At 46.9% G+C, this 13,111-nt stretch overlaps 1 protein-coding gene across 1 annotated transcript; it reads right to left on the reverse strand.

Annotated features, from left to right (window-relative positions):
- Positions 1-2,877: 2,877 nt before the first annotated feature.
- On the reverse strand, positions 2,878-9,618 carry dpm1 (dolichyl-phosphate mannosyltransferase subunit 1, catalytic). Its single transcript, XM_083919596.1, has 9 exons — positions 9,454-9,618; positions 8,146-8,245; positions 7,403-7,436; positions 7,235-7,311; positions 5,033-5,058; positions 4,795-4,890; positions 4,608-4,676; positions 4,391-4,505; positions 2,878-3,317 (listed from the first exon to the last, which is right to left on the reverse strand). Exons 1-9 carry the CDS (start codon positions 9,582-9,584, stop codon positions 3,213-3,215), a joined length of 753 nt encoding a protein of 250 aa, XP_083775722.1. The 5' UTR covers positions 9,585-9,618; the 3' UTR covers positions 2,878-3,212.
- Positions 9,619-13,111: the final 3,493 nt, after the last annotated feature.

The raw sequence follows: 13,111 nt of genomic DNA on the forward strand, positions 1-13,111 counted from the left end.
ACATCCTCGCCACTGAAGAGGGCGCATTTGGCTTCTAGAGGGCACTTTAGCACACGTTCAGGTTCTAAGAGGGCACTTTAACATGCATTTAGGTTCTTAGAGGGCACTTTAACACGCTTGTTGGCACCTAGAGGGCACTTTAGCACACATTTTGGCTCCTAGAGGGCACTTTAGCACATGTTTTGGCTCCCAAGAGGAAACTTTTACACACATTTAGGGAACTTTAGCACACATTTAGGCTCCTAGAGTGCACTTTCGCACAAAGTTTGGCTCCTAGAGTGCACTTTAGTACATGTTTTGCTCCCAAATGGTTTTGGGTCTTAGAGGGCACTTTAACACAAATGTTGGCACCTAGAAGGCACTTTAGCACGTGTTCCGGCTCCTAGAGGGCCCTTTAGCACACATTTTGGCTCCTAGAGTGCACTTTAGCACAAGTTTTGGCTCCTAGAGGGCACTTTAGCACGTGTTTCAGCTTCTAGAGGGCACTTTATCACACGTTTTGGCTCCTAGAGGACACTTTAGCACAAGTTTTGGCTCCTAGAGGACACTTTAGCACGTGTTTCAGCTTCTAGAGGGCATTTTAAAGTGCATTTTGGACGCCAGTGGTCCTTTGAGCTTCAGGTTGATGCCGTGTGCAAAAAAGCCAAACAGCGCACATATTTTTTTTTCGGAAGCTCAGGAACATAAACACTGACTCAATTCAATTCAATAAAAAAAAAAGTTCTCTCAGGACACTTCACAGAGTAGGTAAAGACCACACTCTATACTCTTTCCCTACTTTAACTCTTTGTCTTTTTGACGGACTGATAAGGAATGCCAGCTCCGTCCGGGGTTCCCCCCCTCGACTCTGTGGAGTTGGTGGGAGAGAGGAGGATGGTGACGAAGCTCTCCTCCATGACGGAGAATGACTCCCACCCCCTGCAGGGAACTCTTCACAGCCCTGGAGAGCTCCTTCAGCGACAGGCTGCGTCACCCAAAGTGTGTGTATCGCAGGTCTTTCCTTCCTGCAGCTGTCAAACTGTACAACCAGCACTGCTCCAGACCGCACACACCAAAACAACAATAATGACAATAACTGCACTTTAACGTTCAGCAGCTGGGTTCACCTTAGCCTGAACTTGACCTTGGAAAGGTGTTCGAACCGTGAATGATGATTTACTAATATAACAGTAAAGTGGGCATCAACCTGAAGCTCAAAGGACCACTGCCGTCCAAAATGCGTGTTAAAGTGCCCTCTAGAAGCTGAAACACGTGCTAAAGTGCCCTCTAGGAGCCTAAACGTGTGCTAAAGTGCACTCTAGGAGCCAAAACTTGGGCTAAAGTGCACTCTAGGAGCCACAACTTGTGCTAAAGTGCCCTCTAGGAGCCAAAACGTGTGCTAAAGTGCCTTCTAGGAGCCAAAACTTGTGCTAAACTGCCCTCTAGGAGCCAAAACTTGTGCTAAAGTGCACTCTAGGAGCCAAAACTTGTGCTAAAGTGGCTTCTAGGAGCTAAAACTTGTGCTAAAGTGCCCTCTAGGAGCCAAAACTTGTGCTAAAGTGCACTCTAGGAGCCTAAATGTGTGCCAAAGTTCCCTAAATGTGTGTAAAAGTTTCCTCTTGGGCGCCAAAACGTGTGCTAAAGTGCCCGTTAACACAAAGGTTAGCACAATAAATGAATCCCTGTGCAGCACGTGTTGAATGATGTGGCGAGCCTCTGAAGTTGTGATTTATTGGGCCTGGTATCAGATGCATAAGATAAAATCCTGACATCTGATCCGCACCACTGCCCACGACCACACTCCTGCCACTTTCTGTGCATTGAGTGTTTTTAATGATAGAATAGTACCTGACTGGCTCTAGGTTCAGTGTTTAGTAATATGAATTTAAGTATGCAACATGATACAAGTGCCTTCTCCAAGACAGGGTCACGGGTCATTTTTAAGGAGCATATTGGTGAGGTGGTTAGCACTGTCGCCTCACAGCAAGAGGGTTCCTGGTTTGAATCCCGGCTGGGGCCCTTCTGTGTGGAGTTTGCATGTTCTCCCCGTGTCTGCGTGGGTTTTCTCCGGGTTCTCCGGTTTCCTCCCACAGTCCAAAGACGTGCAGGTGTTCGGTTCATTGATGACTCTAAATTGCCCGTAGGTGTGAATGGTTGTCTGTCTCTGTGCGTCTCTATGTGTCCTGTGATAGACTGGTGCCCTGTCCAGGGTGTACCCCGCCTCACGCCCGATGTCAGCTGGGATCGGCTCCAGCCCCCCTGCGACCCCGACAGGGACAAGCGGTTGAAGATGAATGAATGATATTCTTTAATATTATGTTTATATAAATAAACCCAAACCAGTACAAAACACTACAAACTTGGAGGTTTCAGGGTCCCTGGGGCATCTGTCCACTTTGTAATCCGGCCTTACACACAAGTGCGATGTTAAATGTCCTAACTATCTGACTTCTACTGATTGACATTTGTGTATATGAGAAAGATGTACAAACTGGTACCTGGGGACTGCTACTGCCGCACCATGTGCTGGTTAAGAGAGGTGGTTGAAAGCTCCATAAGAGTGTGAAGAACCACTCATGACTTTAGCGTTCAACTTCCTTTGTTGTTGGGTAAGCTTCCGGTGAGCTGGGACGTGTGGCGGGCATTATGGGAATCATCCAGGACGGGGCCCGGGGCCCGGGGTCCTCCTTTACATGGTTTTGACTGAACGCTCTTAAAGTTAAACCGTAAACCGCCGGGGCTCACAGAAATCAACAGCCCCATGCATTTAGTTCAGGTTTCACCTCGAGTACAAACTGGAAGAAAGAAGGAAAGACTGTTGCTCGCCGTTCATTCAGAAAACAACAGAAGCAACTATACAAAGAGTTTAATTTCATACAAACAATCACAGGTGGAGCAGTTAAACATGTACCTAAACCCATCTGAGAACCACGGCACTGTGGATTTCAGTCAACTGCCTGGACTGGGAATGATGAGACACTGTGTGCTCTGTTCAACATTCGTTAAAGATGATGATGGGAATGTAACGCACGGAGTTCCTTCAGTATTCCAGATGACTAATGACAGGGGGTTCTTTTAGATTTACTGCTAACAGGCGAGAGAAACGTCTCCCTTCTTGTTATTTGCCGTCACCGTCTGGCCGGGAGGAGCTTGAAGCCCATTGACGTTCGGACGGTGACTTTAAGAGCGAAAGGAACACTACAGGGGGGTGTTCAACCTCATCGCGTCACTGATCATGTCGTAGCGAAGAGCGTGATCAGTCCTTTGGCGAAGGACACGATCTCGTTCCCTCCCAGTTTGGACTCTCCGTAAACTCGATCCACGAAGGAAATGGGGACCTGTTGATTGGAAGGAGAAGAGAGGATTGTTCACACGGATGCAGGGTCACAACACTTACTTCACTTAATGATGTTCCTGGGCAGACTCTGTTTTTGCACCACTTAGACTTGTGAAAAACCACAGGATTAAGAGCAACAGTGAAAACCTGAACACAGTTTAAAACCCGGGTTCAGGTTTGTGAAACCTTCATTTTATGTAAGATTAAAAAAAAACTTTATTTATCCCCAAGGGTTAATTAAAGGGAAGGCACGCAGAGCAGACAGCGCACAACGACAAAGCAGAGTGACTAAGAACAATCGATAAATAAGTTATGAACCTAACAGACTAAAAAAAAACAAAGACAACAAATATGTAAATGTTAAACAGGTGCAAATAGGCAACGAGGTAGATGGATATATAGTGCAAATGTGATAAAACATCCACGTTATTCAGAGTGGTATGTGCAAATGTAAGTTTTATGGGGATGGGGGGAGATAAAGACCAAATCTGCAGTAAACACTCCACCTCCGCATCACACCAACGTGAACCTTTCACCGCCATTGTTTGAAATGTCCGCGCATGGTCCCTCCTTCTTTTATCTACGTCCCAACAGGCGCACAGGAAATGACGTGAGAGCCGCCGTAGGCCTCGTGCTCGTGCTCATACATGTGCAAACGTGCTTTACAAAAGCCCACCTCTCCCAAACGGGCCGTGGGCGGCAAGCTGGCCGCATCTAGACGTGGTACGGTTGCACTCACACTGGTCAAACGAACTAGGCTTTACCCGTAACACCTTTCTGGGCACGGTACGCATGGACAGTGTGAGTGCGACCTAAATTTCCAGGTTGTCCAGGATGCGTGGTCAGGTTTAGACCAAAAAAAATAAAAACAGTGATCTGGGTACGCTCGGATGAAAGTGGGTTTAAACAAGTTTGGTAAAAAAAAAAAGGAGCAGCTAGATAAATATCATTTTAGCCAACTGTCAATGCAGGGTCCTCATTCTGTAAAAAGGGATAATAACTACATAGATCTGAGTGTGTACTCAGTAATAATCCTCCTAAAAACATAAATACACAAACGAATTAGGGACTCACTTCTCCGATTGAGTAGTTGAGCTGTCTGGCGCGGATGATCATCTCCATCTGAAAGACGTACCCTTTGGACGTGCACCGCTCCACCAGACTCTCCAACACCTCCTTCTTATACAACCTGACATCAGCGAGACAAAAAACAGAAGCAGTGTGAACAAACACAAGCTCGCGACCGTACGAAAGTCAGTGGCTCTTATGTCACAACACTCGCAGCGATTACCTGAAACTGCCCGTGAGGTCTGAAGCCCCGGGTCTCAACAACACTTGAGTCAAAAAGTTGGCTCCCCGACTGCGAACGAGACAGAGAACAGAACAGATAATCCGACCTCAGCCTCTTGTTTGGTGTAATGAGGGTCAGTGTGAGACAGGTGAGTGGACACTGAAGATTGTTGTTGACACGCAGCTACCTGATGAGTTTCCTGCGCAGGTCCCAGCCATACACGCCTCCGTTCCCCCCGTATCGAGTACCAGACACCAGGTCGTAATTACCTTCCTTCTGCTTCCTGACAAACAAGACAAAAGGGTGTTAGCTGCAGGAACTCAGCAGCACAGTTTCTCTTACTACCACACTTTGTGGTAATACAGCAGCTTAAATGTCATCGTTTCAATCCTCAGAAATCAACTGAAATGAAAAGTTGTACTTACTCAATAAACTCTGGGATGAATTTGGGCTGAAAAAACAAAACAAAACAAAGAATGATCAAATAACATTCTGTCCAAAACGTGATCATTCACAGGAGGTGTTATATTTCACATGAGATTGCAAATACATAGAAGAGTAGTTGAATTTTTAGGGATGTGAGAGGAAACATATCAGGTACGCTCACATCTCTGATCCAAACACTACCTCTGATGCAATTCAGAATCCGTGATTTCAAGCATTTTCAGGAGGACACGTTGGGATTTACGAAACCGTGATATCTGACATTTTATAGACTTCGCTGTTGGAAACCAAGGAAAATGTTGGTCGACTGAAATTCCACCTCCCCTTCAACCAACTGACTGGTCTATGGGGGAGGGGGGGGGGGTGTCTGCATGTTATCTCTGATTAACTCAATGGTCTACAGTGCACTGAGGGCACTGAGGGCACTGAGGGCACTGAGGGCACTGAGGGCACTGCACCTGGTAGAGATATCTTCTAGAGAGTCGGTGGTGTTGTGTGTTCACAGATGCTCTCCTGCATTCCTCTGTTGGAACCAGTGGAGATTTGAGTTACTGTTGCCTTTCTATCAGCTCACACCAGTCTGAAGAGGAGGAGGAGGAGGAGGAGGAGAGGAGGAGGAAGAGGAGGAAGAGGAGGAGGAAGAGGAGGAGGAGGAAGAGGAGGAGGAGGAGGAGGGGGAGTAGGAAGAGGAGGGGGAGGAGGAGGAGGAGCTCCAACCAGTCGGGCAATTCTCCTCTGACCTCTGGCATCAACATTTGCGCCCTCAGAATAAAAGGAGAGAGGAAGAGGAAGAGAAGGAGGGGGAAGAAGAGGAACAAGAGGAGGAGGAAAAGGGAGAGGAGGAAGAGTAGGAGGACAAGAGGAAGAAGAAGAGGAGGAGGAGGGGGAAGAAGAAGAATAGGAAGAGGAGAGGGAGGAGAGGAAGAAGATAAGGAGGAGGACGACAAGAGGAGGAGAAGCTCCAACCAGTGTGTCCATCGTCCTCTGACCTGTGGCATCAACATGTGCGCCCACAGAACTGCCGCTCACTGGATCTTTCCTCTTTTTGGGACCATTCTCTGTAAAAACCCTGGAGATGGTTGTGGGTTAAAATCCCAGTAGATCAGCAGTTTGTGAAACACTCAGAGCTCCCGTCTGCACCAACAACCACGCCACGTTCAAAGTCACGTAAATCACCTTTCTTCCCCGTTCTGATGCTGCAGCACATCCTCTTCACCACGTCTACACACACACACACACACACACACACACACACACACACACACACACACACACACACACACACACACACTCTTCACCACATCTACACGCCTGAATGCACCGAGCTGCTGCCGCCTGATTGGCTGATTAGAAATGTGCGTTAACGAGCAGTTGGACTGGTGCACCTGATAAAGTGGCCGGTGAGTGTAGCGCCGTGTATTTACACTCTGCTACAAACAGCAGCGTCTCAGTTAGAAAAACAAAAACAAACGCTGCCCCATCAAAGCACTGACTGTGGCGCCCTCTGTTGGCCACTTTCAGAAGTGGGTCTCGCATTTTCATCCATCCTTCTTCAACCATTTGTTGGTGGGCTGAAGTTGATCCCAGCCGACATCGGGCGTGAGGCGGCGTCCACCCTGGACAGGACCCCAGTCTATCACAGGACACATAGAGACAAACCATTCACACTCACATTCACACCTACGGGTGATTTAGAGTAATCAATGAACCGAACACCTGCACGTCTTTGGACTGTGGGGAAAACCCACGCAGACACGGGAAGAACATGCACACTCCAGGGCCCCAGCATGGATTTGAACCGCCAACCCTCCTTCCGTGAGGCGACAGTGCTAACCACCGCACCACCGTGCTGCCCTATTAGCGCATTCAGCTGGGCCAAAATGCTTTTGTGGACCCATGGTCTTATGAGAGTCACACCAGCCATTGTCGAAAAATGATGAATGGACTTAGGAAAGCCTCGTCGACTAAAGACAGGGACACACCGAGCCGGGGCTTACAGTGAGCGACCTTTGACCCCACTAGATCTTTGATGTCGGCTTGGGGTGTCCCTGCCATAAGACCAAAACAGCCGATCGGTCGCCTTACAGATGAATCAATAACAAAGATAACTGTGAGCCCTGGTTCAGCTTCATGTGTTCCTGTGAGTGCAGCTTCTGTAAACACACAGTGAAACAAACACTCACGTGATGGGAGAGATCAGCGTCCATTATGATGACGAAGTTCCCAGTGGCGTGCTTCATGCCGTGGATGTAGGCAGTGCCTTTAAGAAGGAGACAGGGAGCTCAGTTGGCAAAGGTTACGAGAATGAAAGGGCCGTTAAAAAGAAAAGGATAAGACCGTTCTGAACTTACCAAGGCCTAATTTTTCCGCCCTTGGTCGTAGAAGCTGAAGCACAGAAAAGAGAGATTAAGGACTTTCATTAAGATCTCACGTACCATTCTTGTATTAGGGCGCACTCCCACGTTGGTGTGATGCGGAGGTGGAGTGTTTACTGCAGATTTGATCGATGAAAAGATTCAAAAACAGTCGACAAGACGCACAAAAACTCTGAGGTCTACGGAAAGATTTGTAAACAAAGCCACGCATCGCCATGACGTCATCAATGCGTGTGACGTGTTACGGCGTGATGACGTATAGGCAGCAAGAAGCATTCTCCGAGGCCCAGGTAGTGTGAGTACAAACGGGCCTGGAGGGGGGGGCAAGGACCCTAAAGCACGGGGCACGGGACGGATAGAGAGTGTGAGTGCGCCCTGAGATCCAGCTGTCACAGAGGCTCGATAGCTAAATAGTGTAAATCGTACTTATGCAATCAGCCGGTGTCTCTATGAAGATGTTACAGCATTTTCATAAATTCTAATACGTTACACCAGTGGTTCTCAAACTTTGTACGACAATATCAGGCTCGCTCAAGCACCAATGTTAACATACAGCAGCGTAGGCCGACACTATTCATTCAGAGAGCTTGAGTACCACCAGTGGTCCGAGTACCACAGTTTGAGTAGCAGTGCGTTACATATTGCAAGAGATGTTTGGTTGGTAAATCCAACCCCAGCGCCCAGCGTCATGGTGTGGGCGGTGCTGATCCTGAACTTACTATTTTATCTGCTCCGTAGATTTTCTGCAACTGCTCGGCCACCTCCAGGGTCCCATCTGGGCTTCCGTCGTCAATCACAATGATATCGTAGTTATATCCACTGCAAATACAAAACATTAACATGATACGTTATAATTTGGTAATGATTTTTTTTTTACAGAACTTAAATCTATTATGCATGAGGTGGGAGCCTTTGACTGGGATAATACAGGAAAAGCACTGATTAAAAAAAGTGTTTTAAGGTTTTGACATCTCCAGGTCAAAAGATAAGGAAGCAAAATAGATTTAAGTTTAGCAAAAAATCATAATAAATCATAAAAAATAGATTATTCAAATACAAGCCTAGTGTTTTACAAGTATCACAAGAGATGTTTTGTTATTATGTTATGTGTGTTATCTTGTTATTCTTATTATTATGTTTTTATGAGTTTTTGAAAAACTCTTTTGACCTGGAGATGTCGAAACTTAAAACACTCATTTTAATCAGTGTTTTTTAGCAAAAAAATCCTAATAATCATAAAAAAACTTAAATAATCATTAAAAACAATATATATTTATATCAAAGATAAGGAAGCATAATAGTTACAATTATAATAATAACAAGTTTAGCAAAATAATCCTAATAAATCCTAAAAACATAAATTAATTTAATTAATTAATAATTAATTTAATAATAATTATTAAACATATATTATTAAAAAACAAGCTTTGTGATATTTGATGAATATTAGTCTTTATGATGCAAAAGTGGTTTGCCATCTACAGGTCAAAAGATAAGGAAGCATGATAGTAGTAGTAATAATAATAATAATAATAATAATAATAATAAGTTTGGCAAAAAATCCTAATAAACCCTTAATAAAATCATTAAAAATATATTTTTAAAAAACCAGCCTTGTGACACATGAGGAATATTAGTCTTTATGTTACACAGCTGGTTTGACATAATTCAATGAAATGGTTTAAATGCATTATAGTTTTATATTCTGAATATTAAATTAATGTTAAATATCAAACTGACTTAATACTTAACACTGGTGCTAGCTAGCTACGTTAGCTCAAAAACACCCCGTCTCTACTGTGTTGTTAGCTTTGACACAATATTAATGTGTTATAATATATAATAATAATAATATATTAATAATAATAATAACAATAATAATAATAATGTAAGTAAACATAAAGTGTTGTCCCTCTCTCACTCTGGTGTGGTGACACAGTGACAGCTCATCACTGTCAGCCACCACAGCACTGACGCTAAGCTAACTAGCATTAGCCGCTTAGCTTAGCTAGCTCACCGGAACTCACCTTTCCCCGAAGTATTTCACCAGGAGCCAAACTATCAGAGGGAGGTTCTCCCTTTCGTTGTAGGTGGGCAACAGTATCGAGTATTTGTCACCACTGTCCCGGGTCAGGGGGGAAGTTTTTCGGCTCGCCATGGCGACGTGAGCCCACAGTGAACACCGCTGCGTCAAGCTAGCAAAGGCGCCCCCCACAACATCCTGTGTAGTATTTTCAAAATAAATGACTCGTCTGTCTAATTCTGTTGGCAAATACAGTGGCAAAGCACACCTGTAGTTTTTAGTTGTACTCACTGTCGTTGAACTGGCTCAACCAGACTCCAGTCTCCTGTAGGCTACTGGGCCGGGTCTGACCAACCTGGCAACCCGACTGCTGGAATTAGGACTAAACATGGGACAGGTCTGCTCTGTGTCCCCAGAGTCAGGACTAAACATGGGACAGGTCTGCTCTGTGTCCCCAGAGTCAGGACTAAACATGGGACAGGTCTGCTCTGTGTCCCCAGAGTCAGGACTAAACATGGGACAGGTCTGCTCTGTGTCCCCAGAGTCAGGACTAAACATGGGACAGGTCTGCTCTGTGTCCCCAGAGTCAGGACTAAACATGGGACAGGTCTGCTCAGTGTCCCCAGAGTCAGGACTAAACATGGGACAGGTCTGCTCTGTGTCCCCAGAGTCAGGACTAAACATGGGACAGGTCTGCTCTGTGTCCCCAGAGTCAGGACTAAACATGGGACAGGTCTGCTCTGTGTCCCCAGAGTCAGGACTAAACATGGGACAGGTCTGCTCAGTGTCCCCAGAGTCAGGACTAAACATGGGACGGGTCTGCTCCGTGTCCCCAGAGTCAGGACTAAACATAGGACAGGTCTGCTCTGTGTCCCCAGAGTCAGGACTAAACATGGGACAGGTCTGCTCCGTGTCCCCAGAGTCAGGACTAAACATGGGACAGGTCTGCTCTGTGTCCCCAGAGTCAGGACTAAACATGGGACAGGTCTGCTCAGTGTCCCCAGAGTCAGGACTAAACATGGGACAGGTCTGCTCTGTGTCCCCAGAGTCAGGACTAAACATGGCACAGGTCTGCTCTGTGTCCCCAGAGTCAGGACTAAACATGGGACAGGTCTGCTCTGTGTCCCCAGAGTCAGGACTAAACATGGGACAGGTCTGCTCTGTGTCCCCAGAGTCAGGACTAAACATGGGACAGGTCTGCTCCGTGTCCCCAGAGTCAGGACTAAACATGGGACAGGTCTGCTCAGTGTCCCCAGAGTCAGGACTAAACATGGGACAGGTCTGCTCTGTGTCCCCAGAGTCAGGACTAAACATGGGACAGGTCTGCTCTGTGTCCCAAGAGTCAGGACTAAACATGGCACAGGTCTGCTCTGTGTCCCCAGAGTCAGGACTAAACACAGGACAGGTCTGCTCTGTGTCCCCAGAGTCAGGACTAAACATGGGACAGGTCTGCTCTGTGTCCCCAGAGTCAGGACTAAACATGGGACAGGTCTGCTCTGTCTCCCCAGAGTCAGGACTAAACATGGGACAGGTCTGCTCTGTGTCCCCAGAGTCAGGACTAAACATGGGACAGGTCTGCTCTGTGTCCCCAGAGTCAGGACTAAAGATGAGACAGGTCTGCCTCGTGTCCCCAGAGTCAGGACTAAACATGGGACAGGTCTGCTCTGTGTCCCCAGAGTCAGGACTAAACATGGGACAGGTCTGCTCTGTGTCCCCAGAGTCAGAACTAAACATGGGACAGGTCTGCTCTGTGTCCCCAGAGTCAGGACTAAACATGGGACAGGTCTGCTCTGTGTCCCCAGAGTCAGGACTGAACATGGGACCGGTCTGCTCTGTGTCCCCAGAGTCAGGACTAAACATAGGACAGGTCTGCTCTGTGTCCCCAGAGTCAGGACTAAACATGGGACAGGTCTGCTCTGTGTCCCCAGAGTCAGGACTAAACATGGGACAGGTCTGCTCTGTGTCCCCAGAGTCAGGACTAAACATAGGACAGGTCTGCTCTGTGTCCCCAGAGTCAGGACTAAACATGGGACAGGTCTGCTCTGTGTCCCCAGAGTCAGGACTAAACATGGGACAGGTCTGCTCTGTGTCCCCAGAGTCAGGACTAAAAATGGGACAGGTCTGCTCTGTGTCCCCAGAGTCAGGACTAAACATGGGACAGGTCTGCTCTGTGTCCCCAGAGTCAGGACTAAACATGGGACAGGTCTTCTCTGTGTCCCCAGAGTCAGGACTAAACATGGGACAGGTCTGCTCTGTGTCCCCAGAGTCAGGACTAAACATGGGACAGGTCTGCTCTGTGTCCCCAGAGTCAGGACTAAACATGGGACAGGTCTGCTCTGTGTCCCCAGAGTCAGGACTAAACATGGGACGGCTCTGCTCTGTGTCCCCAGAGTCAGGACTAAACACGGGACAGGTCTGCTCTGTGTCCCCAGAGTCAGGACTAAACATGGGACAGGTCTGCTCTGTGTCCCCAGAGTCAGGACTAAACATGGGACAGGTCTGCTCTGTGTCCCCAGAGTCAGGACTAAACATGGGACAGGTCTGCTCTGTGTCCCCAGAGTCAGGACTAAACATGGGACAGGTCTGCTCTGTGTCCCCAGAGTCAGGACTAAACGTGGGACAGGTCTGCTCTGTGTCCCCAGAGTCAGGACTAAACATGGGACAGGGGAGGAAGTGAATAACATAGATACCTTTATTTTGAAAAGTAAACCAACACTGCTGACAAAACCGGAAGTTGATGGCACCACTGAAGCAAAGAGCCTCCTTTAATAAGTCCATGGCCGCTGCGGTCTGTGGTGGCGACTTATATTGTGCTCTTCAAAATAAACCCCACTGGAAACAATCCTCTCTTCACAACAGTTCCGGCCCAGCCCCACGTGGACTTACAGGGCCTATAGGAAGCCATGACACCCTTTAGAAAGTCACCTTTTTGAGGTTTTACAGCCTGAAATGATAAAACATGAAAAATATATTTACATATTCTGCCTTACACCATTCAAGTGACATAGTTTTTCTCAAAATGTATTAATAAAAATTGAAAAATTAGAATATCAGGGTTGGTAAAGTCCCCAGATTTAATGCTGTAATGTCCCTCAATGACCAGGCGGTGAGACTTTATCCAGTTAGTTGCGCTTTATTTTCTAACTTATCATTTTCTAACCGCAGCCGACACCAACAAAGAACGACCATCTAACCCTGGACCTTCTAACCCCTGACCTCTGGGACATCTCAGTGATTCACTTCAACAGTGACACATTCTAACATTAACATCAACAGTCACTACAGTGCGTCACAATCCTTTGTTGAGCCCCTTTTGCTTTAATCACAGTCATCAGTCTGTTTGGATGCGTCTCTACCAGCTTCGTGCACCTAGAGTGGGAAATATTTCCCCGTTCTTCCTGCAGAACTGTTTGAGTTCAGTCAGATTCTGTGGTGAGTGGCGATGGACTGCACTCTTCAAGCCTGTACACAGATGTTCTGTAGGATCCAGGTCCTGGCTCTGACTGGGCCACTCTAGGACATTCACCTTCCTGTCCTTTAGCCACTGTGTTGTTTTTATGGAGGTGTGTTTTGGGTCGTTGAACCACCTGCCCATTTTCAGGTGTCTAGCAGGTTTTCGGTGAACTTGAAGAAGAAGAAGAATTACTTTATTTTTATCCCAC

The sequence above is a fragment of the Echiichthys vipera genome (assembly GCF_963691815.1).
Source record: "Echiichthys vipera genome assembly, chromosome: 9".
NCBI lineage: Eukaryota > Metazoa > Chordata > Actinopteri > Perciformes > Trachinidae > Echiichthys > Echiichthys vipera.

Excerpts from the sequence above, each read along its gene's own strand:
- dpm1 (XM_083919596.1), bottom strand. The coding sequence starts at position 9,584 with ATGGCGAGCCGAAAAACTTCCCCCCTGACCCGGGACAGTGGTGACAAA. Across the intron at positions 5,059-7,234 it reads ACGCTGATCTCTCCCATCAC|CCCAAATTCATCCCAGAGTT; the intron begins GTGAGTGTTTGT and ends TTGTTTTTTCAG. Across the intron at positions 4,891-5,032 it reads TTCATCCCAGAGTTTATTGA|GAAGCAGAAGGAAGGTAATT; the intron begins GTAAGTACAACT and ends CTTGTTTGTCAG.